This window comes from Haemaphysalis longicornis, unplaced genomic scaffold (assembly GCF_048455015.1).
Source record: "Haemaphysalis longicornis isolate Haplotype H1 unplaced genomic scaffold, Haemaphysalis longicornis Haplotype H1 scaffold_263, whole genome shotgun sequence".
Taxonomy (NCBI): Eukaryota; Metazoa; Arthropoda; class Arachnida; order Ixodida; family Ixodidae; genus Haemaphysalis; species Haemaphysalis longicornis.
In genome coordinates, this window is record NW_027526322.1 from 52,468 (window position 1) to 74,958 (window position 22,491).

General features: G+C 48.1%; 1 protein-coding gene across 2 annotated transcripts in view; it reads left to right on the forward strand.

Annotated features, from left to right (window-relative positions):
- The window catches only part of LOC144172884 (ankyrin repeat domain-containing protein 13D), a 57,328-nt gene that overhangs the window by 26,721 nt on the left and 8,116 nt on the right, over positions 1–22,491 (forward strand). Inside the window, exons 11-15 of one of the 2 annotated variants that reach the window (XR_013323124.1) lie at positions 3,738–3,840; positions 4,738–4,899; positions 6,059–6,213; positions 15,951–16,054; positions 16,834–16,910. Coding sequence is in view for 1 of the 2 variants with exons in the window: in XM_077701469.1 (XP_077557595.1) it covers positions 3,738–3,840; positions 4,738–4,899; positions 15,951–16,054; positions 16,834–16,910 (446 nt within the window). In the remaining variant the exon portion in view is untranslated. The remainder of the gene's footprint in view (positions 1–3,737; positions 3,841–4,737; positions 4,900–6,058; positions 6,214–15,950; positions 16,055–16,833; positions 16,911–22,491) is intronic. The other variant, XM_077701469.1, reaches the window with a different exon arrangement.

Sequence of the window (22,491 nt, forward strand, 5' to 3'; positions counted from 1 at the left end):
CCAGGGACACGCTTCTACGAACGCGGTCTGCGTCACCTGTTCCCGCGATTGTCGTCCAAACCCAGAGAGAGAGAAAAGACTACATTGAATAGAAATGGTCCGGTGGCCAGACAGCCACTCTACGCCAGCTGGAACCCATAACCGTCCATCTTCAGGAACGGTAGCGTGCCTCCGAGAGTGTCCGCCGTTCACAGGCGATGCCCGGCTAATTGGACCATGCGCCAGAATCTGCAGCGTGTAGAGACAACAGGACACGGCGGCCGGTGCAGGTTTCGCATCTGCCGCGCCCATCCCTGGCCGCTACCCGAACACCCTCGCACGCCTTCGCTTCGCGCGCGCACGGGCCAACAAAGAGAGCACTTTCCCATAAATCGACCGCCGTCCAGCCCCAGTTGACAGCTCCAAGCTTCCCCGTCTCCGGCGGCGCCACGGACGGAATGGTTTTACAACTGGCTAAAAGAAAACACGGTGGGCCCAGAGCCAGCTACTGCCAAGCTCCCTGAGTGCCCTTCAAGCCGCCGTACTGCCAATGTTTTCCCCAGCTGCACCATGCCCTCCGACCAAAACAACGCAGCGACGCGGCTATGGCCCGAGACAATGTGTCCTCACGTGAGTGGTGTGACCCAGAGGCCGTTTGCTCTTAACAAGCTGGCTGCCATAAAGCCATTCATTCCGCATTCCCGGAACAGCCGCTCCCTTTGCGTCCGACACATTCCGCGTCGCTGGCGCCCGGATCCCTTACAGCAGGGCAAAGGCTTCTCCCATTGATCTCCCATTATCCTAGTCCTGTGCTAACTGCGACAAAGTTATCCCCACAAACTTCTTGATCTCATCTGCCCATCTGACTTTCCGCCACCCCCTGCCACACTTGCCTTCCAGTTAAAATCGTAGTTCAAATAAAGAAAAAGAAACGGACTTTGGCTGGCCATGTAGTGAGACGAACGGACAACCGGTGGACAATTAGGGTAACAGAGGGGATACCAAGAGATGGGTATAAAAGGCGGAGGCCAATAGCACGATGGAGGGATGAAATACGGAACTTCGGTGGTAAACTGTGGACCCGAGCAGCACAGGACATGAGCGGTTGGAGGTCATTGCCTTCGCCCTGCAGTGGACATGAGGAGGCTGCTGCTGCTGATGACGATGATAGGGGACAAAAACTGGACTTTTCTAAACATTTACTTAACAACACAACCTAATGAAATAAAGCTTGCTTTTCAAGTTTAGGAACTGTTTACCTATGTTTCCTCAGTTTTTCCTTTATGACTTACAGCAGCAGCCGCAAGCACTAGTACTTCGACTTTCTGTCAACAAGCGGCAGTCTAGTCAACTTGCCCCATGCTTGTCCCATTTGCCCTCAGCGTAGGGGCCCAACCGCAGACTAGTTTGGGATACATGGGGCCTATGGGGAGTTTCGCAACTGGTGATTCTGTTGAGTACCGTAAAAACCCGCATATAATACAGACCCGCGTATAATACAAGGTGTAATTCGAGGACATCAAAATCAGAAAAAAAATTTCATCCGCATATAATGCGAGGTAAAGAGCACAGAAAACATTTATTTGCACTGCAGTTACCGTTCAGTCATTGTCAATTTTCGCTGGCACTGTCTCCCGACGTCCGTTCAGTCATCGTCAGGTTTGCTGCCGCTGTCTCCTGAAGTCGCCTTGTCGGAAATGTCTTCCCACAGAAAGTGGTCCTCAGTGCCATCAAGGGCGTTCGAGATGCCGTATTTCTTAAAAGAGCGACTGACGAGTTCCTCTGGGATGCTGGCCCACGCATCTGCGATCCAGACACAAAGCACCGCTGGAGAAACCCGCGTCAGCCATCCGGTAGCTTTAACTTACGGGTCTACTGACCTCATCCACTCTTGGTAGCAGGACCTGATTCAGTCTTTGAAAGGCTTGTTGATGCAAAGGTCTAGCAGTTGCAGCTGGGATGTCATTCCTCCTGGCATGACAATGAGTTCGGTGCGGGGTTCGCGCAACAACTTCTTCACGGAATCAGCCAGGTGGCCGCGAAAGGCGTCCAACGCGAGCACTGATGGGAACCCCCAACAGTGCTCCAAGCCGCCAACACTACACAATTTCTATCCAGTCAAGCACCAGTTGCTTTCTCCACCCGCGAATGCTGCCTTCGGTGACGCCAAACTGCCGTCCTGTGGCGCAATTCCTGATGATCTCGGCACATAAAATAAATTTTCTTTTAATTGCAGCCGAATACTGCCTTCGTGCACCCGACATCGTGATAGACTTGCGGTGAATGTGTCGATCCTTCGCGTGGTCAAAACAATCAAAATGAGAGAGAAGCAGCTGAGAGAGAAGCAGCAGCCAGCTAACGCCACCGCAAGATGGCGCACCCTCCGCTGAAACCGAAACTGAAAGTGCAAATTTTCGGCTGAAAACTTTGGAATCCACATAATACGAGGCAAAAATTTTACATAGTAAAATTTGGAAAAGAACCTCGTATTATACGCGGGTTTTTACGGTAACTCTGGGTGGCAGCAACAGCAGAGTTCATAATCTTTCTCCCATGCACTCTTTCATCGCAGCCTTGCGGTCATCTTTAGGAAAAATGGGGGCAGTTGGGTAGGGGTAGGGCTGGGGGAGGGGGATGCAAAAGATCGGGATGCAGCGTGCCAAGCTCTAGCCTCTGGCATTGTTTTCCCCGTAACAAGGATGCAGGATTGGAGGGGTACTTTGGACCTGTGCACAGTCTCCAAGCACAATTACTCAGCACAGCCCCCCTTCCCACTCTATCTGTATAGGAACTGCGGCACCGATGGGGGAGTCGCAGATTCCTCCACTTTTTAGAGTGCAGCGGAAGTTTGCGAGAGAAAGTGCCAAGAAAAAAATGTCTGGTCTGCGTGTGCACCACAAAATCTCATCATCACTGTCCCTCGTGAGGAGAGGTGTCGGTGGAATGAAGTGGCGTTGTTCCCGCCGCACCACAAACAACCCTGAGTACAGCTTCCAGCATACGTGGTAGCCATATTGTTGGGAGGGTATTCGGAGGCCTGCTGGCTTTTGAAATAGACTGAGTGCAGTCTTTTTGCAGCCTGGGACCGAGGAACTTTCACAGTGGCTAAATTAGGACTATCACATGGGTTGTACTGCTAGGATGAGTTCTTCTTAGAGATAATTGCCCCAAAGCAGTGTGTGTTCGCCGGTTTTCACGCACCAGCATGAATAGGTTACCTCGCATGAATTTGGACTGCAGAAGCCTCCCTATGACGGGGATGAAAGCACATTGCATTTCTTCGTAGCACAATAAACACAAACATACATACATGCACCTACAAAGGGAGCAAAACAGAAGATGAAATAAAGATCTTCCCACAGTAGCTTGCTATGTCTGGTACCCTGTGAAAATTTTTATTTCGGTATTCAAATATTTGTATTGAACGAATGACTTAATGATGCACAGAGGATGAAATAAACTGCAACACGGATTGTAGGCGGGCCAGTCGGCGCATGACTAGGCTACAAGCAGCGCAGGAACAGGACGATAGGAGGATCACACAAACACGGCGCCGTGTTTGTGTGATCCTCCTATCGTCCTGTTCCTGCGCTGCTTGTAGCTCAGTGATGAAATGAAGATCTTCCCATAGTGGCACGGTCTCATACCCTCTAGAAATGTTTATTTCAGTGTTCAGAAATTGGTTCTTGCTCTTAATTCTGACAACTGTTCATATCCAACTCAGTGGAGCTTGCTCTCACACAGCTTTCCTGTTCCAGATACTTCCCATCGTAGATCTGATGTCCATAAACAGCACCCACTTTGCCAGGCTACGCGACTTTATTACCCTCCAGTTGCCAGCTGGGTTTCCGGTCAAAATTGGTGAGACTTTTTCGCCTGACTTGTTCGGTCCTTTTGAGAGACGTGCCTTACTCTGTATGTTGGCGATAGTAGTCGTGGACCTACGACGGCCACATTCACGAGTCAGCGAGTTGAATGCTCACATCAGCCTTGTGCCAATAAAGTAATGCCCGCTTCTGTCAATTCTGCCAATAAACAACCTTTCTTTTTTGTTCATAACATAAAAGAACACGGCTGGTCACAGTTAGGGCTGCAGTGTTAGCGCTTTCTTTTTCTGAGTCGTCATTTGCTTTTTTTAGTGTCACCTTTAAAAATTGTTGCTAGTATTTGCAAGAACTCTGGGTTTGATATCCAAGTTTGATGTAGTGCACCTCCCTGTGATGGTGTGCTTTTCCAAAGTTTTTCAACGCGAGATTTCATGTGCACCTCGGAAAACTTTCGAGATAAGTGGGTAAAAATACATGAGTGACATAGATGATTTCATTTGGAGTTATAAAATATTTGAGCTGATTGAAATATTGAGTTTACCGCATTCAAGTCAGCAAGGTTCTTCGTGTTAACTTACCCAGAGTCTCTCTCTCTCTCTCTCTCTCTCTCTCTCTCTCTCTCTCTCTCTCTCTCTCTCTCTCTCTCTCTCTCTCTCTCTCTCTCTCTCTCTCTCTCTCTCTCTCTCTCTCTCTCTCTCTCTCTCTCTCTCTCTCTCTCTCTCTCTCTCTCTCTCTCTCTCTCTCTCTCTCTCTCTCTCTCTCTCTCTCTCTCTCACTCACTCACTCACTCACTCACTCACTCACTCACTCACTCACTCACAGGAAGCAACGGTTTGGTTGCCCTTTATTGAATGGCTTTGCACCGATGGCCATGTTTGAAGTTTCTCATCCATCCCCTGTTTCTCCCCCTCTCTCTTTGCTCAATGGGCAGAGATTCCGCTGTTCCATGTGCTGAATGCCCGCATCACCTTTGGCAACATAAACGCTGTCGACGAGTCCGTGCCAGGGGTGCACACTTCGCGCGACCAGGGGGTGGTCATGTGCTCCATCGACAACGGCTGCTTCGAGGCTCCCAGCGGCTATGCCCGGCTGGGTGAGTCAGCCACCACCCTCCATTGTCTGACACTTATTTCGTTCTTAATGGGCGGAATGTTATTGCTTATCCGTTCTACTTATATCTGAGCGACTGGGGAAGCAGCAACAATCATGGCCATCTTTTGAAAGTGGTCCTTTACACCTACCTAATTTATTGCCCTTTTAGCACACCTTTCATGTGGTACAATTTTTATCGCGTATTTATCCCATCGTAGCAATGGTGCTTGTTAGCCTTAAACTAAGCCCTTGCGCAAAAAAAAATAAAAGGTCTTTATGAAACAAGAGCATGTGTGGAGCAAAAATAGCGGTGAAATGGAATCCCCATGTCAGATCTTAATGAGGCAAAACTGTTCGCTTAGGAAGTAATCTTTTTAAGCTTTGCTTTTAACAGTGCTGCTGCACATGCTACGGAACCCTGGGTTGTTAGTGCGCAAACTATAGTGTGGACTTCTTCCTGAGCACTCACTTTTCTTTGTAGTGACCGCAAGTTTAGTCTTTGGAAAGCTATTTTCTTTGGCACTGTGATCTTGCTTATCCCCTTAGTTGAATTTGGTTTGCTTAATGTCTTTACCGCACTTTTTCTTTCTTCTTTCGGTGCAACTGATTGTAGGCATTGTGTAAGTGAGCAGGGCCCCGTAGCTTTTCACACTATGCGAGGAGGCGTGTCTGCGTGCAAGCCTGGGTTGCATACAGAGCGGTGGGCAAAGATGTTAGATGGCACATGAGAGCCCTACACAGTGTAAAAGCACACACGCATCCCTCAACACTAATCCTTGATCTTTGAACTGTGTGTCACGCAAGACCCTTTTCTTAGCTTCTTGCAGGATTTTACTGAGGCACAAAATGTAAGGAGAGCCTAGGTTGTGAGATAGACTGGCAAAGAAAGAAGAAACAAAAACGGTTGAGGAAACAAAACTGGTTGAGTTTTTATTGTAGCATTTTGGTGAGGTCTTGTAAACGCATCAGTAGGCGACGTCAGGCTAAGGCTTTCCAAAGTTTGGGACTCCAAAGTTTTTTCATTCACCCGAGGTGTATGAAAAAGAATGAGGAGTGAGCCTGTTCTAGACATGCGAGCGCGACAGCCGTATTGCGGGCCTTGGGGTGCAAGCCGTTGTTGTCTCTGCTGCTGTGTTGTTTTTGTTTTTCCCTGCTGCCAGACGGCCTGCCGTGCAGCCGCGCTCGCCGCCGAGCCCCCCGGCTGAGCCCAGAGAGTAGGTCCAAACATAGGGACGTACGCCGGCACGAGATCTATGCAAAATACGGCCAAAAGTTGCCGCAACCGGGTCCGGCCATGCCAAAGGGCCCACAGCCGGTAAATAACAGCACCATGACTGCGATAACGCTCTTGAACAGGCATATACGGGGGGATGGGATAGGGCTTGAATGATCTGTCGCCGATCCGCCGCACTGGGCGCACCACTTCACTTTTTCACTCTTGCCTGCTCTGTTCCTCCCTGTTCCCCTTTACACGACTTCGCATAATTTTGCACACCTGGAGTGCATGTGCTCTGGTAAAGTCTGTAAGCACAACTCTGCCTTGATAAGGGGGATAAACCAGTTGACCGCAGTTACCTGAGGGTAGTGATGTGAAAAGCGGTAGTAAAGGGGAAAAAAGGGGGGGGTCTTTCTATTTTGTTGTCAGGTCAATAAAATATCGGTCAAGGTAGGCAAGTAGGAGACATCCTTTTTGCCTTCTTGTACCCCCAAGCCTGTAGCCTCCCTCGCGATGTCCTTGCTCATTCGGACTATTGGGGTGTTTGGGCAAATCTTGCATGGACAAGCTTGGACATGTCAGGTCTTCACTCATTACCTTGGCTTCAGTAAGCGACTTCAGACAGCGGGAAACTGTTTTATTGCCCATGACCAGACATTTTGTGGCATGCTTAATTTTTTGTAATTTTTGTGAATATCATTTAATCTGGGAAATTTTATCCTTTCAGCTAGAGGCAGTCATGCATTACCGTATGTCACAAAATTCTTAACCAGTTAACTACCAAAACTTTATGGTTCATGGATCCAGTAGCATGCAGCTTTTGGTTTAAACTATGCACATTCTAAATTTGGACAGTTGAGAGTTTGGTAATGGACAAGAACCCGCCGCGGTGGCTCAGTGGCTAAGGCGTTGTGCTGCTGAGCACGAGGTCGCGGGTTCGATTCCCGGCCGCGACGGCCGCTTTTCTGATGGAGGCAAAAAAGCAAAAACGCCCGTGTGTACGAAATTTCGGCGCACGGTAAAGATCCCCAGGTGGTCAAAATTAATCCGGAGCCCTTTAATCTGGAGCCCTCCACTACGACACGCGTCATCGCCTTCGTTGCGTCAGCACGTTAAGCCCTAAATTGAACGGTAATGGACAAGAAATAATCTGAGCACTTTGGATCCTGTGCCCTTCCCCCACCCCTCACAAATGCTTCTTTCTTAAAGGCTACACAAGCTTGACGTGTCTCCAGAACAAAACATGATTATCCTGCATTCTTTTGTGAGACGTTTGCTTGATGGGGGTTTGGCTTCCTTTAAAGGAGCCATGAAGAGAAAACAAAAGTTTGTTTTATTCGAAAGATTAGGTGTTTCATAGTACCCCAAGCGCTTTCCCGGAAGCAAATGATGCTTTATTCACTGAGAAATAAGGCAATTTAAGCCAAAATTTTAAATCTCCCGCTAAAATTGCACATTTGGTGACGTGAGCAATGGTGTCACACGGGCCGGTCCATGAAACAGATACTTAGTATGTCGACTCCATATAGCACCCACACGCGGGAGTCGACCGAGACGGCGGCCATTTTAAAAATGCTAGTAAAACCTAGTGCACCCGCAGCCCTAGTCATGGAATCGCCTGATCCGGAGAACAAAACTCTCGCCGAGGAGCTCCGGCTTGCATTTAACAACCTCACACCACTTGAACGCTCAACGCTTCTAAGTGCACGAGCGGCAAGAGTTGTGGGATACGCGGTGGACGGGAAAGCGACCATTCCGCGATAGCCACAACAGACGAACGCCCTGCCGTCGGCACCGCTGCCTCGTCAGCGCCGTCGCCACGGACGAATACAGACTGGTACGTATGTGCCGTATTTTTATTACGGTTAATAATAGTTCAACTTCAGTAGCAGTATCGCTTATGCCAGTTGGCCGGTGTCGTGTATGGAAAGCCGTTCGCGCGAGCTCTCTGCTTCGACCAGAAGATACGAGCGTCAATGCGCGGTGTTTACGGCATTTTTCCTCCAAGGTCAGAGCGCCTCGAACCCGAAAATTCGTCTGCGCGACGGCGAGATGTCGAGCTCGGCCAGGCGGTTGTTTCGTACGCATTGGCGCACACGCTTGCGTGTTCGTTCGGAACTTCAACCGTTTACTCCACCGTTCTTTGTCATAAAAAGAATGTGCAGTATGTTTCACGGGCATTTAGCTCGCTATGCAAACTGTAAGCCCTCCCTAACATGCGTTTGCTTTTGCCGGCCTCCGCCAATCGCAGAGCTTAGCCCATGTGACGGCATAGGTTCTGTTGCGGGAAATGAGCTGGTGGGTCGCATGACCATTCCCGTTTTTCCTAATTATGTAGCTTATTTGAGCGAAGTTTGCGTTATAAGTGGTGTCGTTATGGTTCTAACGAGGCAATCTTTCGAATGAACCAAACTTGTGTTTTCTCTTCATGGCTCCTTTAACTGTTCTTTCTTGCCTTATTGGCATGCTATATGTTGTCTGGCTGTTTGTTCAAAACTGCTTGTTTAGTTTAGTTGCCGCTCCATTTTTTGTAGCATTAACCCTCTAACATGAATGTTCCCGCCTTTTTTCTGCGCTCATGCCTGATTTCTTCCTGGTTTGCTTGTTTTGGCGATTATGCATTTCAAGAAACGGCAGGTTGCAAACAGTGTAGCCCTATCGCTATAAATAGAAGTTTTAGAGGGTAATACAGAGGATCCATTTAGTTACAGTGTGTGCAGTCCCAGTATGAAAACACGGCATTTGCTTGGAGGTGCTAGTGCTTTGTATTACTAGGAACATTGCACCAAGGGGATTTGTGCGTATCCAGATGGACTATCGATGCAATACTAAAAACCACTTTTGATTAAGACGATGGCTTGCTGCTTTTTATGTCTAAGGCCAGATTGCTGCGTACAACCAGGGTTCCTTACATGGTGTTTGAGGGTGAGCTATTGCTGCTAGGTTTAGGACCAAAGGGCAAAAAAGTTTAGTACAGATATGTGGACCCTGAGGTGCTCGTTTATTAACTTTATGCAATTTCTCACGTGCCTTATGCCACTGTACTCAGTTCCTTGTTACCTGTGTCATCTTTTGAGCACACTTGTAAACCACATGATTTTCTTTTTTGGCCATCTGCCCCATTCTTGCCATAACTTGTAGTCTTGCACGACATCTCAAGTTTTGTAGCGCAAGCTACACTACACTACCTCGGGCATTCTTCATGGGGTGACCAGTTTTGCCCTTGAGCGCTAGAGGTAAAACCACGCCCCCTTCCTCAAGCGTCTGGCACGGAGCAGCGGCCCGATAATGGGGAGAGATAGGCGAGGAGGGAAAGGAGAAGTGCGCAGGACGTAGTGGAGGAAGGCGAGGAGGTCACCGCGATAAGCGCGCACCATGAAGGAAGGCCACGAGGCCATGTGGGCCGCAGAACCGTGTGTGATAAAGAAAGACGAACATCCAGCTATGGTCCCTCGTACTGCGGTGAGGCTAAGTAACCCTTTGAGGGTCGAATTTTTTCGTCAAATGCGACCCCCCAGGGTTGATTTTTGGTATTGCTGATTTAAATTCTTCGGATGAATCTATTTCGAGAAAAAATTGTCGTAATTTTTTTGGGTGACCATAAAGTGACAAAAAATCTTTTGTGTTGTTACATACATGTGGTTTATTCATGAGTAACGCATGAAAAATTCTAAATAAAAATGAGAGAGTAACAAGCCAGCACCTTTTGAGTGAATCGAAATCAGATAGACATCAGTTTCGTGGGTGCAAAAAAGCGGGAAGTGCCCAGAGGTCGATAGCAAAACCAGCCGCTGCGCCCGCACGCGCGCGCCCGCATGCGCAAGCGATAGACTGCAAGCGGTGGCTTGCAGCACCCGTAGTAAATTCATGCTATTGTGACATTTCTTTTTTACTTGGTCCTCTACACCAGTTTAACAATGTTGTTCTTTCTACACACAAATTCTAAATATCTACTATCACATATTCTCTGCTTCATATTTCTGCTCAAATAAGTCGCCATCATAGCACTGGTGCTCTTTGGCCTTGATGCCCTCGTGTCAAGAAAACTTAACACCATCATCATCAGCTGGCTAGCTAAATGTTTTCCAACCTATATCAATTCTATGCCTGGTTTTCTTCTTGTGGTTTGGATTTGCATTCACAACTTGGTGGACCTAGTCGATATACAATAGCCGACTGTTTTTTCACACTCCGAAAATTCGGACTTGCTGGATATTTCGGACTTTCCCGAGGAACTGCCAGTTGTCCCATAGGAGTAATAACTAACGAATTTTTCGGACTGCTCTTTTATTCAGGCTATTTTTCATTCCCGTCCAGGTCCGGAAAATCGGTCGGCTACTGTATTCACCGACCTCTTCTAATAGGCTGAAACGGGCACTTCCTGCATTCCTCTTTAACATTAAATTTCAACTTAACTGTATTTATCTTTAATCCCACGACAAGGTCTTCTGAGTGCAGGCCTTGAAGCATTATTTTTAGGCCTTCTTACGACTCCCTGAACAAGACGAAATGAGAAGTGGGGAAAGAGAGGTAGCTCAGTGAAGGGATGAGATGAGGAAATTCGGTGGCAAAGAATGAATTCAGACAGTGCAGGATAGGAGCAGTTAGAAGTATATAGGGGAGGTCTACGTCCTGCAGTGTATATAAAAACCCTGTTGACTATTATGATGATGTGATGAAGAAGAAGCATAGATTTGGTTACGATTCTTTTTGAACAAAATATGCCAACTGCTGATCTGTTTGACACATGCTGTAAGCACTAGCTAGCATAGCTAGTGCCTGCTTCATTCCGTACTTGAAAGACTACTTGCAAAGAAGAAGGCAGTTGTGACCTTTTTTCCCCCTTCGGCGGGTTCGACATCTTGCGCTGTGCACGAACCTGCTATGTTGATGCTGCAACTGGGGCTCTCTGCAACAGTGTTCCCAGTCTAAGTGGTCACATGTCTCACAGAGGCTAAATGAAACAAGCACCTGTGAATACGTAAAGAAAATTTTGCTTGGCGCTGAGGTCCCCAGGTGTTCTGAAGAGCCCTCGACTGTGGCACGTCTCGTAGCCAAGGTGCTGCTCCTATGCGCATGAAACCTACAGCTTTTGACAGGCTCGGGTGCCGCCTGTAAGTAGTGGCGGCTGACTTGGCAAACTGAAGACGGCAAATTGGCAGACCTGTGTGGCAGCCGTCACATTAATTGTAGTGTCCCAAACTTCTCCCTAACCTAAGCAACAGCAGCGTGTCATTACTTGTGTTCACAGAAGCCCTCAGGGCCTCCACTCTCACCCCACCATTGTCCTCTCGCCCCTCTCCCTACTTCCACCCCTACACCTGTGAACAGTGTAGAAACACACCTGCGCTGCCCAACTGACAAGGTCGGGGAATTGCAAGCAGCTTACTCGTGTGCAGGTGCGTTGATTCGTGCCTGCCGACCCACGCCCTCTTGCAGCAGCACACGCAGTCTGTAGTGCACGTGCATGGCACAGGCAGGAATGCGCGCAGAGGCCAAGCATGCGCGTGGAATTCGCGGCTACAAGGCCCTGGCGAGAATGGGCAGGAAAAGCTGGGAAATCTTGTTGGATTCAGCTCAAGCGCTATCTGCTGCCTGCATCCACATTAGGGCTACATCTGTGCTGCTGATGCCAATGTTTGGCTCAGTGCTACTTGTGTGCTAGACACAGATATAGTCTGTGTCCAGCGCTCCTGGCGCCCATTATAATGATTCTTTGTTTCCGTCACCCTGAATGTGAAGCTTCTTATGGTTGGTACTACCAGAATTCTTTTCATCTCTGAGTATTGTGTAGTGGGGTAATGCTGAGCAGCTGTCAGGGGGAAAAAAGAGATGGGGTGGAGCTCCACACCTCTTACATTCAGGCAAGTGCTGTTTGTTGCTTGCAAAAAGCAGGCAGTGCCCCAGTGTCCTGTGTGGCCGCGGGTTTGACATCAGGTTCCAAAGTGCTGGGGTGGCAACAGCTGTCACGTCACCCTCGGCAGCCTGACCGATGCTATCTGTTTTCGCACGTCGCTATCATGCCGGACATCACTCTCATACCACCTCAGGGGTGGGTGGCCCCCTTCAGCGGTGCCAGAGGGCCACTGAATGCGTAGGTATGGGCCAAAGGACGCCCAGACCTAAGAACACACAGCTCCCGGCCCCGTGCAAGTTGCACAACACCGCTCATGTTTTCTGCGCTCTTTTTCCCTCCAGAGTGCGGAGCATGCACTGTGGTAATGCGGGCATTGATGGACGGTGGCATGGTGCCATGCTGTTGCCGCCAGCCAGGGTATTCCTCCGTAAACTATTGACTGTTGCTGCTGTTAAATGGGACACACTCGATGGGCACACTTGGTTTCTAACTGGCACGCAGCAGCCAGACCATTCCGGATGGGATTGACATTTTTGTCTTGGCGGTACAGAGTTGAATTTCCAAGCCACAGAATAAAAAAAGAAAAGGAGGGTCCATCATCTTGGGCCGCTGCCACAAATTTTTAATCTCTACTGCCTAAGCACGCGTCCCTACATTTGAGAAATTTTCAGAAGTTATAAGGTGATGTAGCCAGAAAATGCCCCTGCTTTTCACAAATGCTTGATGTCGTTCAAGCAACAAAGCATTGTCCCGTATTGAGGCTTGTGCCTTACCTACGTATGCAGTGCTGTGACTTTTTGAGACTCGAAGATTTGAAGAGTGGTTTTATGTTATCAGTGTGAATATGGGTGCCATTTTGTTAGTTCTCTTTGGTATTTACAAATATTCATGGTTTTAGGGCATTGGGCGAATAGCAGCCACATTTCAGCCACTTGGCCACCAGGCAGTGGCTTTGGGGCTAAGGCGTCGTGCTGCTGAGCCCAAGGACGTGGGTTCGATCCCGGCCGCAGTGGCCACTTTTCAGATGAAGGCGAAAAGCAAAAACGACCAAGTATATAAGTAGATATCCCCAGGATATCCCAGCCCGAGTATATAGATATCACCAATAAAGATCCCCAGGCTGTCGAAATTGGTTTGGAGAACTCCGCTACAGCGCGCCTCATAGTCCAGGTGTTGCTTTGGTGTATTAAATCCCCGTAATTTAAATTTGAAACATGGCCTCCCTGGCTTGAATGTGGTCATTGGCCTAAGAAAGGACTGCATCCAATCATGTGTCCTATTGTAATTCAAACTGGGACCAAGCAACTTCTCGTCACCTTCCATTTCCTGGTATGATTATCAACATGTTTTCGGTGGGTATTTACACAGACAATATTTTTTGACAGACAGACCCACGTTCCATCACGTTTGATCATTTTCTCTGACAGTAATAGTTTAGGGGAAAGGTAAAGTTTGTATTGTGTCTATTTTCTTCTCTCTCTCTCTCTCTCTCTCTCTCGCTGCTCATGGCTGGTGCATTGAAGAACAAAAGGAACTCTGCACTGAAAGTGTGGTTGCTTCGTTTGTGGCGTGTCAACATTGCTGGTGCTAATTCTTGCCTTGCGCTACTGGTCAGTGCATCAAACGCGCAGCACTTTTTAATAGCCCAGTCGGCAAAGTTAAAGGTTTGCGATGAAACTGAGTGGCCAGTTGATTCCTCATTGCAATGCTTATGGCTGCAAGTGGTTGCTTGGTTTCTCCCTCTCTTAGCAACTATTTTTGTTGTTCAAATCAAATCATTTGTGTCGTCTTTGCTTTGGAAGTGAAGAACACCACTCACACTTGCCTGGAACATAGGGCTCTCCCATCACCTTCGGGGAAGGTTAATACTAGTGTACCCCACCCATTCCTTGTAATCAGTTCCTTTATAATAAACCCAAAGGACCATCAGTGGGCTGCAAAGTCTCCCTGCCCAAATTAGACCCTCTCATATCTGAGCTGACCGCTTCACTGTGAAGGAAGAAAAGTTATTGCCTCTTTTGTTGTTGAAGAAGAGGTTTGTAATTAATTTTTCGTCACCGTGTACATGTGCAGTTTTCTTAAAGGAACCCTGCAGCGCTTACCATCAACTACTCGGAATTCTTTTTTCAGTAAAGTCTATTGTCCCAGCAATCTCTTCCCACAAGAATTATGAAAATCCGTTCACCATCACTGCAACTACGCGCGATAAGAAATCTCACATAATTGTTGCCCCTCAACTCGACCGCAGAAGACGCGACGAAAGCTGCGCGCTCTCTCCCGGAGAGGGGTGCGGCTTGCGGCGTTATCAGCGCCCTTTGATAACTCACAGACGGGGGAGTTTTCGCCTTTTCTCCACAACGTGGAGGGGCCTATTTCCAGTCTGGGGCCACAAAAAAGCAGGCATGGTTGCCTGCTCACAAGCGTGCGCTCAGGCTGGCAGGGCGCTTGTGAAGCTATAAACGTTAGTTGTAGAATGGTCTCGTTGAAAGGGGAGTATTGAGTCCGTCACTGAAACTCCGCGCGCACTCAAAACAAAAGAAACAGCAAAACTATGTGTACAGGTTCAGGCATAGAAGAGGTTGGTACACAGTGGCGACGACGGCGGATCGTCACAGGAAATGCGAAAATAAGCCGCGAAGTTGCCCAGCGACAGCCAATAGGACAGCCATGGCTACAATGACGTCATTTAGGCCATGCTAGGGATGCATAATAAGGAAAATTGAAAAGAGTGCGATTGGTTTTTCCGCGTCTTTCACAGCGATTTGCGCGCTCACCGCTGTACGTGCATGTGCAATATTTGGCTCAGGTATTCCTGGCAGTGTAATCTAAACGTCGCGCAGGTTTACTTGCACTGCTCAAAGAGTGTTGCAGGGTCCCTTTAAAAACGCCAATGCAACATGTCCGATTGCACTACACTGAAGGATCACTGGACACAGTTTTGGTGCTTTTTGGCCCTGGATACCCTTGTGCCATAAACACAGATACGTACATTCATGCATATTGTTCGAGTGCCTGTCTAGTCTTTATTGGGTGCAAGTTGTATTGGGACAGCTGGCACTCATAGTCCCAACAGCCGCTGCTGCTGCCGCCACCGCTGCTGCTGCTGCTGCTGCTGTTGCTGCTGCTGTTATGAGCCTCAAGGATCCTGCTGATGCTCATGGAGGGGAGGGTTTGCGCATGTAGCATGGCCCTTTTTCTTTTTGCTGCACATGTGACCTTGCTTCTCTCTGTGGTAGTGTTAATGGCCTTTGTCTTCTTGGCCTTGGTGCCAAGCTGTTCACATGTGCTGTATGATAGCCTCGGCAAGCCTTTATGACACGACAGGTGCAAGCCTTTAGTGTCGTGCACAAAATTCTGTGTAAGTGCTGAAAACCATTTTTGTAGTAGAAATGCGATGGTTAGCAACTAATGCTCTCCTTTTTTGCGGTATATAACTGGTGAGCGAGGGTCAGGTTCTAACTATTGATTCTGATGTGCGTAGGCAGGAGTGTGGCAAGTTGGGTGAGTTGAAAAGACATCATGAACGGAACCAGCGTAGAAGACACAGAGACGTAGAGAAGAAACACACAGGACAGTTGCTGGTCTAACAACTTAATTTGTTACACCAGCAACATTCTAACAAATTTGTTAACTTAATTTGTTAGACCAGCAACTGTTCTACGCTGGTTCCGTTCATGATGGTGCATTGGCAGCTTGACCGGCCATTGCACGACGCGTATTGATTTCCAGGACCTTGAAAATGTTGCTTCTAGCAACAAAAGAGCAAAAGATTTTTCAGAAAGAGTTTTTTGTGCGAATAGCTGGTTTCCACCTCCTACAATTTATGTCCGTCATGTCTCTTGTGTTTGCGTTAAAAATTTGTGGAGTTTTAAGCAGGTTTGGCTGGCACTGTACACTGCACTTGCCCTGTTGTACTGTTGTTGTATTCAAAGAAGACGGTGCTTTCTCCTCCCCCTCTCTTCCCTCTGCTCTGGTGCAGGCGCGAACAAGCTCCGACCATTCAGCGTCAACGACGAAGACGACGAACTCCTCCAGTACGCCATCGAGCAATCGTTCGTGGACGCAGGCGGCGAGGAGGATCAGGTACGCTGGTACTGCACCACACGTGGTGCTCCGAAAGTCTAAACGAAAAGAAAACAACAAAGGGCATGTAAAGGACAGAGAAGCGCATAGGGTGGGCCTAGCTCGCGGAGCAAGAATAGATACAGGAGGTGAAACAGTCCATTGGGGCAGCTGCGGTCAGGCGACCAGATAATGTCATAATGAGAAGCAACGCAGGATACCGAGCTTCGTAGCTGCGATGGCAAAGGAAAGGGTAGTGGCACCTGATGAACGAAGCAACAGCGACCATAGTTCATTCCGGGGCAGTGCAGTAAAATGGCGACCACAGTGGCCATGCAGTTTCTTCTCCCGCAAATTGCTGCTAGCTTAACCTGGCCACGCTTATAAGCGTTGTTTCCTCCTCCTGACCCCGCACCTCAGTTGTTGTCAGGGGCAGAAACTGTTTTGTTGTGTGCATTGCGAGTGGACCTTTGAGGCCAGTGTAGCTTTGTCCCTCTCTCTTTCAGAGGCATTTCGTTTCGTGTATGACATTATCCTCCATGCACTGATTGCAGCATTCAGGGTCTGTAGCGAAATTCACACGCAGCACTCCACTGGATATGCTTATGTGCCTGGATTACTGCTGTTCTTCAGCTGCAACCCCCGTATTATGCCAGAAAGGTTACAAAGTGATGCCCTGGGGCCACTCTCTGAGATACAGCTGTGTGGTGTGCCCTTTGCCCCTGTGCGGGAAATGTTGCTAAGTAATACCTTGAGTGGCACTTTGCAATAGAATTGCCTTTCTTCCTTTCTCCTGCCAGGTCACTGTTTGGGAGGCCCTGACAGCCAACCAGGCAGCTGTTGGCCCAGAGCTGGAAGAAGACCATGCTCTGCAGAGGTGAGTTCCTTCAAATACACAGGGACAACTTTGAACACCCCGCAGGGGCACCTTGTACGTTCAAGGTGACGGTAGTGGCTACACCGCGGACCCCGAGCCCATGTGGGTTGGACCCACCCACACTTTAGGCTGTGCGTGGCTTAGCCGTGTCCAGGGAAAAGGGGATCCTGGTGGCTGAGCCGACACCGAGGTTGTTGTGGACCTTAGGGCCCCTTGGTGGAGGCAACACGCCACTTTGGCCCTCGCTTCTTGTAGACGGCACCCTCGGACTGACCCGGCCGAGGGGGAATCAGCCAGTCGCCTTTTCCTGTCCCCCTCTCCACTCTTTCGCTTTCCTGTCTTCTTTCTCCATCTTTCCTGTCCTCTATTTTTTCTGCTTTCCGATCTCCTCTTCCAGGTGGCGAGGGTTAACCCTGTGTGAATGGCCACCCTAGGTTTCTTTGTGCAGGGTTATAGTGGCCACGTATGGCTAACGCAAGTTTGCGTTCCCGTGTTGGGCTCCGAGGTGGGTGGCCAGCATGGCTGCTGAATGTTTATGTGCTAGTTTATGGCTACGACAAAACCTCCTCATGATCGGGCTCGGAAACGAGTTCGCACCGCAGTAAGCTACCCTGTATCAAGGGTCCCATTCCAACTAAAAGAACAAAGCTTTCCAAGATTTCTTGTTATCGAATCCACCGACAGCCAGTGCCCCCTACGAAAGGCCTCGCCATTCATAGTCGCTAAAGAACTGGAAGCTGTCCTCGGCGGTAAATGCAAAGCTACAAAGATGTCCTCTGGAGGTATCCTCATTGAATGCGAAAACAAAGCCCAGGCTGATGCACTGTTTGCAATGCAAAGGTTAGCAAACCTAACTATAAAAGTATCGGCTCACCGAAGCCTAAACTCATGCCTAGGAGTGATTTCAGATCCTGACCTCGCAGACCTCACGGAGGATGAAATCCTAGAGGGCCTGCAAGAGGAAAATGTTACTGCTGTCAGGCGTATCATGATCCGACGTAACGACATTGACATCCCCACTAATCACCTTGTCTTGTCTTTCAACTCCACCAAGCTTCCTGAATCCCTGAAACTTGGCTATGTAGTACATCGAGTCCGTCCATACATCCCAAACCCACGCCGGTGCTTTAAGTGCCAGAGGTTTGGTCACACACTGCAGAGCTGTCGGGGCAAAGAGACGTGCACCAAGTGCACGAGTACTGATCATCACGCGAACTCCTGCACAGCGCAGGAAGCAAAGTGTATCAATTGTGCAGGGCCACACCCTGCATACTCACGGAAATGCCAGAAATTCCAAAATGAAAAAGAAGTAATGTCTATCAAGGTAAAAGAAGGTCTGTCAATTCAAGAAGCGCGAAGACGCTTTTCGTTTGTGCAAAAAGGCACTTTCGCCGAGGTGGCGCGCCGGGGGGCCGGGCCGCCTCGGGCATCGGTAGGGACGCAGTGTAGCTCTGCTGACCTTGCCCTTGCCCAGTCTCCCCTCGTGCAGCAGCCAGCACAGCCACAGCCGACTGCACGCGCTCCGGCCCCCGAGGCTGTGCAACCACCGGCCCTCTCTGCTCCGGCTGAGGAGGCCATGGAGGCTGTTCCCTCCACCTCGTCCCTTTCAGGGCCCCAAAGGGGCACTGGAAGACACTCAACATCTCTCCTACCCGTGCCTTCTAAAGGTACTGGGAAGAACGCATCCACGACCCCTGAAGGAGTGAACCTCCTGCAAGAAAACCACCTGGCAAAAAGTAAAAAAAAAAAAAAAAAGTTTAATTGTACCTCATCCGAAAAACTAAAATGCGGGTTCCCTTCGTACACTGGAACTGTAGAGGTTTAATTCATAACATTGATGATATACACAAGTTGATAGACGAATATGAGCCCCAAGTGGTGGCATTGCAGGAGACAAATTTAACAAAAAGACATGATAAAATTCTCCGCAGTTATCACCTCCTCAGAAAGGACAGAGAAGAGAGCACCCGCGCTTCAGGGGGTGTGGCTTTGGTTGTGGCACAGGGCACAATTCTAAAGTCAATACAACTTGACACTACACTGGAGGCCGTTGCAGCACAAGTTTATGTCAGCAAACTGATCACTGTTGTCTCACTTTATCTGCCACCATCTGATAATGTGTCATTACAGGAACTTAATGACCTTGTTGAGCAACTGCCTGCACCATTTGTTATTATGGGGGACTTTAATGCCCATCACTGCCTATGGGGAGGTGACAAAATCGACAGTCGGGGAAAACAAATCGAACAGTGGTTGACGAATAACAGCCTTTTTGTGTTCAATAATGGAGACAAGACATATTTTTCTGCAGGTACGGGAAACTTTTCTGCGCTAGACCTTTGTGTTGGGTCGCCAGAGCTTGAGATGGACTTTGAGTGGAGTGTAGTGAACGATCCACACGGAAGTGAACACTTTCCCGCCTTGTTGCGAGACGTGCAGCCACTTCCAGCCCTCAAAAACTGTCCACCCCGATGGAGGCTCGAGAGAGCAGACTGGGGAAAATTTAAGGATCTGGTCAGTTTTGAGGGAGTTGACATGAGCAGTATGTCCATAGACGGAGCAAATGCCTACATTTGCGAGGAACTTGTCAAAGCCGCTAAAGTAGCCGTCCCACAATCATCTGGCCGAATCCCTAAGCAGCCAAAGCCGTGGTGGAATGATGCCTGTCGTGAAGCCCGGAAAAAGCAAAACAAGGCCTGGGGTGTGTTAAGACGGTACTCTACCATGGACAACTGCCTGAGCTTTAAGGCTGCCCGAGCTGCTGCCAGAAAAATCAGAAAAGAAGCAAAAAGAAACTCGTGGCAAAACTTTGTAAGCACAATAAACACTACCACTCCCGCAAAAAAAGTCTGGGACCATGTACGCAAAGTCAAAGGCATCTACAGACGGTTTATGGTACCACTTTTATCTACCGACGGTGGGAACGATTTGTTGCAAACGCAAGCGGATGTTTTAGGTGCCCACTTTTCAGATGTTTCTAGCGATACAAATTACACACAAGAGTTCATGAGACATAAGGCTAGTGCTGAAAAGCTCAGGATTAAAAATACTAGCAACAATACTGAAGACTATAACCAAGAATTTACATTGTACGAACTTAAAAGAGCACTAGCTCAGTGCAAGGCTACTTCTGTTGGCCCTGACCTTATTCACTACGCTTTTCTACAACACCTAAATGATAGCTGCTTAGAAGTGCTTCTGAAGTTCTTTAATAAAATCTGGAAAACGGGTAGGCTGCCCAAAGCATGGAAAAAGGCTGTCGTAATTCCGTTACTGAAAGATGGCAAGCCACCCGACTGTCCATCAAGCTACCGACCCATAACGTTGACCAGTTGTCTGTGCAAGACATTTGAGCCGATAGTCAATTTTAGATTGGTCTTTGTTCTCGAACGTTCAGGTTACTTAGATAGGTTTTCGGCAGTTTCGGTCTACAACTGACCACCTTGTTCGGCTTGAAACAATGATACGAGATGCTTTCGTTAACAACCAGTTTTGCCTTGCTGTCTTTTTTGATATGGCTAAGGCTTATGATACCACTTGGCGGTATGGAATTCTGCAGGATATGGCAGCAATGGGAATCAGAGGGCGAATGTTTTCATGTGTACAAGATTTTCTTCAAGAACGAACCTTTACTGTGAGACTGGGCAATGCAGTCTCCCGTTCTTTCAGCCAGGAAAATGGAGTACCTCAGGGCAGTGTGCTAAGTGTGACACTCTTTGCCATTAAAATAAATTCCTTGGCAAAGGCTATTCCTCGACCGGTTATGTACTCCCTTTACGTCGATGACCTGCAGATTGCCTTTTCGTCATGTAACCAATCAGTCTGTGAAAGACATATCCAGACTACGTTCAATCGGTTGCAACGATGGCAGATGAAAACGGTTTTCGCTTTTCTCCTGAGAAGTGTGCATGTGTGTGTTTCACGCGGAAACGAGGTATTCATGCCAAGCCTGAAATAAAAATCAGGGATATGCTCGTTCCAGTACACAGTGAGCACAAATTCTTGGGCATCATTTATGACTCCAAATTAACGTTTGGGGCTCACATAAAGACACTCAAAATGACCTGCATGAGGACACTTAACATATTGAAAATTTTGTCGCACAATTCATGGGGGGCCGACCGCGCATGTTTGCTCAGAATTTGCTCAGAATTTGCTCAGACCGCGCATGTTTGCTCAGAACGGTCTCGTCTTGATTATGGCTGTATTGTTTATGGGTCAGCTCGCCAATCTGTTCTCACCTCACTCGATCCAGTGCACAACTTGGGCCTCAGACTTGCCTCAGGTGCATATCGTACCTCCCCTGTTGATAGTCTTCACGTTGAGTGCAATGAGTGGCCTCTGCAGTACCATCGAGCGTACCTAAGTGGAGTATATGCAGCCAAAATAGCATGCATAAATGACCATCCTTGTGCCGGAGAATTGTTTGAAAATAAGTACAAGAAGCTCTATGAGAACAAACCAAGAGTGGTCCGCCCTCTTGCCCTCCGTTTGGCGGAGCACATGACTCTGTACTCTTTCAAGATATGCCCGCCAACTCTTCTGAGTTTCTCGGATGCTTTAGCCCCTTGGGACTATAGTGCTGTCAAATGTGACCTGTCACTGTTAAAATACGACAAGAAAGCTTTTCCACACCAGTTTTTGCGCCAAGAATTTCTTGCACTTAAGGATAAATACAGTAGCTATTGCCACTACTTTACTGATGGTTCAAAAACTGCTGGTCATACTGGTTATGCTTTTGTAAACTCGTCGGCAGTTACTGTAGCCGAGAGGATAGCTGATGAGGGCAGTGTCTTCACTGCAGAGGTTTCTGGTATAACCTCAGCTATTGAAGACGTAATAGCAAATGGACTACAAAAAGTGACAATTTTTACAGATTCCTTAAGCGCCATACGTGCTTTGACCTCCCTTGTCCCTTCAAAAAATGTGGCTGTAGGTATGCTAAAAAATCGACTGTGCCGCCTTACATCGTCAGGGGTTAGTGTCGTCTTTTGTTGGATACCAAGCCACATTGGCATTCCAGAAAATGAAACTGTTGATAGAGCAGCATACGATACTAAGCATTGTGCAATAACGAAGTCCAAGGTTCCTTACCAGGACCTTCAGAACACCATACGAAAGTCCATTACAATGTACTGGCAAACTGAATGGGACAGACAGACTGAAAATAAGTTACACCTAGTGAAACCATACCTATCTGAATGGAAAAGTTGCAGACACAGAAATCGTTTTTATGAGGTTATTTTATGCCGACTGCGAATAGGTCACACTGTGCTCACACACGGCTTCCTGATCCAGAAAGAACAGAAACCCGTGTGTGACCACTGTGGAGATCCTCTTACCGTACTCCATGTTTTAATAAGCTGCCCACACCTTGAAGCAGCACGCATCAGACATTTCAAAGCATTATACACCTTTTGCATCCCTTTACACCCTGCACTTTTACTTAGTGATGAACCGTTGGTGGATTTTAGTAACGTTTTCAAATTTTTTTAGGACACCGGCCTTCTACACCGGTTTTGGCTATGTGCATCTTTGAGTCCTTTTAAAATGTTTTTAATCTTCACAACACCTTGAAAAA